The 6,000-nt window shown below is 41.2% G+C and overlaps 1 protein-coding gene across 1 annotated transcript in view; it reads left to right on the forward strand.

The window, feature by feature from the left end:
* The window catches only part of KREMEN2 (kringle containing transmembrane protein 2), a 96,532-nt gene extending 90,813 nt beyond the window's left edge, over window positions 1-5,719 (forward strand). Inside the window, exon 9 of the mRNA XM_069244351.1 lies at window positions 3,646-5,719. Within this exon, the coding sequence (XP_069100452.1) occupies window positions 3,646-3,892 (247 nt within the window). The 3' untranslated portion in view covers window positions 3,893-5,719. The remainder of the gene's footprint in view (window positions 1-3,645) is intronic.
* The last annotated feature ends 281 nt before the right edge of the window (window positions 5,720-6,000 follow it).

The following is a 6,000-nucleotide window of genomic DNA, read 5'->3' on the forward strand; positions in this document are numbered from 1 at the left end:
CAATGGACAGTTTGCAAAAAAGTTGATTCAGAGTGGTGATGCCAAGAGCATTTGTAGGAGCAAAGCTCAGCCAGATGTTCATCTCTATATCCTGATTTTTCTAGCTTACCTGAAGTATCAGTAACAGAATTTACTGTTGAAGATTTTCAGTGCCAGTTTTTGTTCTCCCGTTTTGGGTAAAATTGGCTATAGAGTGTTTACAAAGGTATTTGCACCATTGGTGGGCATTCCTTACCAAGAAGGGTTATACTGTATCCATATTTGCATGGCTGACTAGTGCATACCAAAGCAGGGGAGAAGGATATCAAAGACAGAGGTGCACTCCTGAAACATTGCAGGGCAACAACTTTCTAATTTCTTTGAGTTACAATGATCTCAGGATCTGAAACCTACAAGAGCAAGATTCCAGACAAGCAGACGTTTTACAGTAACAAGTTGGAAAACGATGGAGAATAAACTATGGAATAACCTGGCACAGAAAGTTCCAAAGGGAAGGGAATGATTAGAAATAGAGGGGGGCATAGCATCATCTGCATATCTAGTCAAATGTACCAGATTTTATCTTTACATTTTTGTCAATCACTTTTGAAACTGGTGAACAGAAGATACACAAGGTTCAAGTGAAAATCAACAGTCACATAAGGAAAAATCTTGAGTGGTGACTTATTCCTTTGGATTTGATGTCAGGCGTTCTGTTAACCAGTTCAGAATAGAATGTGGTGACAGCATATACCAGAAACAGAGGATGTTGAGCACGAATAGAGGAGAGAACTCTGCAAACGAAGTGGTCTCCCGAAAAGAGATAGTCATCCAGTTGGAGGGAGCTAGAATCTATTCAGCAAGCCCTATAGGGGTTTTCTCCTCTTTAGACAGGAAGGAAGCTTTAGGATGACCAAACAATATCAGTGGAAAAACATGCAAACTGACAAAGAGGAACTCATTCAAAGTCCCTATTTCTAACTGCAGTAGCAATATTTCAATGCGCACAGACACATTTGAAACACCCCTCAGCAGTGCCTATTCAGGAAATTCAGAATCTGGTTGCAGACCAATTGAACAGGACTCTTCTTCTGTCTCAGAATGATCAGCTAGGTCCCTTTCTGTTTCCAAAGATATGTCTCAGATGGCAGACTCCAGTGGTAGACATGTGCAAACCAGCAGAATGCTCTTTTTCTTTCTTTCTTCAAGAGTAAGGGAGGGAGAAACCTAGAACATGAGTGCTTTTGCTTGTCCTTGACAACAGAGAATCTTATGTGCCATTCTTCTATTCCCACGGATTTCACAATTTCTGAACAGTGCGAGATGGGAGAAAACATCAGTGATTCTGATTGCACCTTTATGGCCCCACTTATCACTGTTCAGTTTGAGTGAAAAGATGAAAACAGAGCTGGAGTGGGCTTTTCCAATAGTACCTTCTCCTCTGGCATTGTCTCTGTTATCCCAGGATGCTATTTTTCGACTCTGCTTAACAGAGTGGAGATTGAGTACAAGGGGTTATTGAGTTTGTCTAAGAGTTTAGTTTTTCACTGCACACTTCCAGAAGACAATCCATGTTGAAATCTTATTCCCAACTTTGGAGTTCATTCAGAAGTGGCGTAAGAGTAAACATCTGTAAGAGTAAGAGTCTGTTTTGTGAGAATATCACTAGTTTGAATTTTCTTCAGGATGTTTATTCTTTGGGGTTAATGGTAGCAACCATACAGATCCAATGGGCATCAATATTAGTGTTCAGAGAAAATTGGGCAGACGTTATGGAACGTGAAAATTTTGGCATGGTGCTTGTCCAGGGGTTTCTCTCACATTCAGCCTTCTAAACGATTCTGGTTCCTAGCTGGGATTTGCTGTTTGTCTTCTCATCTCTGAAAAGGTTTCTTTATAAGCCTTTGGACTAGATTGGTGTGAAGCTGGCTGCTAATTCAAAAGCTGTGATTGTTTGTTGCGATCACTACTGCCAAGAGAATAGGAGAGTTAGACTTTGTGTATTGCAGGCTCCGTACATTAGGACATTTGACATCTGATATCAGTGTGCCTGAGGTTTATGCTTCTTCTACTCTCCCTGGAAGAGGAGGGTCTCCAAACCTTGGATGCCAAGAGAGCAGATTTTTCTATTTAGATAGATTTGTTTAATTTAGAAAACAGACAATTTATTTGTTAATTTTGAGTCAGCATATTAAAGCAGGAAACTATCAGGACATAATTAAAGGTTATTCAATGGAATTCAGGGACATTCTGACAGAAGTATGTGCACTTCAAGGACTACATTTCAGGGAGCTTCCTTACAGGAAATATGTAGGACAACTACTTGGTCAAAGCATCTACCTTCCTAAACCATACAGGGTTTGAAATGCTGTGCAGCAAGAAATCGTCTCTGATTTGAAAGTTCTATCTGCCAGGAAGTAAAAACAAGTATGGTATATGTTAAAAACATGGATATTGACAGTATTCATTGTTTTTGAAGTTTTACTCACCCCAGTCTTACTAAATTATATTGTTATTGTGCCTCAAAAGCAATGAGAAGAACAATGAATGTGACAAAGAGGCAATGTTGATATCACTTACTGCTAATTCAATTTCTTCCTTGTTCTTATCAATCAATCAGTCGACCAATCAGGATTTGGAGAGTGCACTTGTCACTTGTGCGGATAAACAGGTGCTTAGTTTGACTGTATGGGGCTTCAGTCAAAGAGCCAGATCTTAAGTCCCTTTCTGAATTCCTGGAAGGGGGAGGATGTCCTGAGGTGGATGGGGAGGTTGTTCCAAGATTTTGCAGTGAGGTAGGAGAAGGAACAGCCTCCACTGTCATTGTAGCGGATGCGGAGGGTGTGTGCGAGGGCAAGAGTGGCAGGGCGTTGGGGTCTGTAGGGGTCTCTGTCTTATCATTACATCCATCCCATCCTTTCTTGCTTCCAGACTGATTAAAATGGAAGGGTGATTAAGTATGGGGTGTTCTTTCCATTAGCTTGGTGTTATAAGAAAGTTCAAGGGAGTGATAGGTGACTAAATCCTCCTGGTGGGGATTTGTTTGCCTAACACTATTTTTTTACAGGCAATTGAGCTTGTAAACATTTGAGGGATAAACATCTCAAACATAATGATCCAAATAAGAAACTATAGACTCAGAGTAATGGAATTACCAGTAAGTCATTTCGGTGTTTCCATTTACTTCGACCACAGCCTTCTGTTAGAATAAAGTAGTGTCTTCTTCCTGGAAATATTCACATTGATCACTTACCTGCAACCATTTAATCGAAAAATAGAATAGAAACTTTAGAGAACAGTCCGCTCTGGATGGTTTTGGAGAATCGTAGGTCCGAGAGAAATAAAAAGGTTGTTTCAATTCATACTACAGTTTTTGCAGCCCCCTAAAGACTGCACATAACAGGTTCTTATACCTTATGCTATATTACTCAATGTACTGACCTGTCAGTGATGGATAGCTGAGCTGGCTTTGCTGGAATTGAAACTCGTGACCTGCAGTCCAACTGCATATCAGTAATGAGCATTAAACTCACAGAGCCACCTTGCCCCCGTAACAGTTTATTGCCTCTTGAAGTCACATGGGTGATGTAGATGTTTCAGGTGCTGACTCACACTGTATGCTTTGTTTGATGTGCTGAACACTAACCCCATGCTTTCCACCCACAGGACCTGCCTTTATATCCAGAAGAAAAACAAAGAAGGAGCCTTCACTGTGAATGGTCCAGTGACCCGGTGCAGCTGCCCAGGGAGTGAACCGTGGTCAGTGGCATACAAGCACACCAAGGTAGTCATCTGCAGCAAGGCTGGCCGAGTCCGGGATGACCACTCAGATTGCTCATGCCTCTATGATAGCTACAAGAACCTCTCGGACACTAACCAGACCTCTCTCAAATCCCTCATCTCTACCATCTGACCTAAGGATATGCAGAAGAAACAACAAGGGGGCCCACAAGGGCTGAATCCAATGAGCATTCATTCCAGTCGACGGTCTACTGCCCCTGGCGGGCCAGAGATTGAGGAAACTTCTGCCACCAAGACCTGGAAGGACTATGGTCCACGTCAGGATGTACATTTTGACTGCCAGCATTCCAGTGGTGAAGATACTGACAACCTAGGGGTGAGAAGTTGAGCCAAACACCCAAAACAAGAGAGTTATTCTTCCATGATTAGTCGTTTGATAGCTGGAAGTTATTGGGGCTCCATACTTTTGTTGACAAAGCAAAACAGACTTCAACCTCTCTCCCACTATCAACCATAAACATTAAAGACTGATCTCCATTGCTTCATGGTGAGAAGAGGTTTAGGAAGCTCCATTCAATGGACTGAACATAAGTGAAATTTTATTGAACAAATTCTATATGTATAAATGACTGTTCTCGAATCACAATATGTGAATGTATGTGAACTGGGATCTCACAACCTTTATGCCACTCCACCTTTTCTCTCTGTACTGTTCGCAAACACAGCATAGTGCTGGCCAACCTGGATGCCATATTGTAGGGTGTCATTTCTGGTTGTTTGTTCAGTGCACAAGCTAAGTGGGAGCATTAGGCTCAATGGTGTAGGGTAACCTCAGTAACATCTTAACAAGTGACACTGTTGTTGACACCACTAATGCCCAATTGAAGCTGGTGGTACTGCTGGGATTAATATATAAACTGCAGAATCCAGATATTTTAAGTTGAAGAGGAAGACAAGCTAATTTCCACAAGACATACTTAAGAGTGCCCTATGAAATATCTCTAACCATGGGCTGTTACATCAAGACCAAAAGTAGAGGACCTCGCTGTCTCCTCTCATTACCAGCAGTCTGTACCAGGACATATGTCACTTTCTTCTATGAAGAGCGGAGGCTCAGGAAGGAGGCTACACTAACACACAAAGTGGGAAGATCGGCTCCAGCTGTTGGGTTCGTTAGGCACTCTGTAGAGTGCACCCTACTTCAAGCGCTCTATAGAGAACATCACTTAGACAGCACCGAACATTGAAAGCTGTAAATCGCCAAGAGACGCTCAATGGAGAAATGGGAATAAGACATGAAGAATTGTGCAAGGAACACTTAGTACATTCCTATAGACTTCTTTGGAAAGGATTCCTCCATCATGAAAGGCTTATTCTCTTTTCCAAAGACTTCTTGAAGGTGTTGCGGGGTGTGCTGCTCCCAAACACTGGATATGAAAATAATGCTTAGTCCATGAACACTATAATGTGCATGTGGAATAATGTTTCTATACATGAAAAGTTTTTTTGTTTTTTTTTGTCGCTGAATCCCTGGTGTCTAGGCAAGTTTTCCAGATGATGTCTTCCTATTTGCCATGTACATATTTTGACTGACTGAAAACACTCCAGAATCTAGGTCCTGTTAGTGACCCGCTTGCCAACTCTGCCCTGGCCATAGGTAAATCTATATGGAGGTGCATCCTTTGTTCTCAGAGTATCCATTTCATCTTTTGGGAGATTCACCAATTATACATGGGCATTTTATTTTATCTGTTTTGAGTAGGTTCCTTTTTCCTGGGCATTTGTTTTATTGGGAGGTGAATCCTTTAATTCAAGATGCTCCATTCACTCTACTGAAAGATTGCTTGTTTATTACTCTGTGCTGGATTTTTTCAGACCCCCAACCATCCTTCCTCAGATGGAGATGATTCCCTACTCCTGAAACCTTACCTTACCTGTGGAGTTATTCCTACATTTCCAAGGAAGTTTACAATATGTGTGAGATTAATCCTTTATTCTTAAAAAAAAAAAAAAAAGTTTAATACTTCGCGAGTTATAGGTCTAACGTATTATGAGAAAGCCAGTAACTAATGCAATATGTATTTCACAAGATAAAATCCGACTTAGCTGTATCAGAATTTATCGAGTGCAATAATTACCACACATTTACAAGGCTGTCTAGGTATTTACCGACTATTTTCCCCCCAATAAACATCAGCAGGTTTGACCTGCTGAAACATACACAGGGAATGTAAATTTTAGCTCAATACTCGTACTTCCGATATGTGCAGTACCAGGTGT

This window comes from Pleurodeles waltl, chromosome 7, assembly GCF_031143425.1.
Source record: "Pleurodeles waltl isolate 20211129_DDA chromosome 7, aPleWal1.hap1.20221129, whole genome shotgun sequence".
Taxonomy (NCBI): domain Eukaryota; kingdom Metazoa; phylum Chordata; class Amphibia; order Caudata; family Salamandridae; genus Pleurodeles; species Pleurodeles waltl.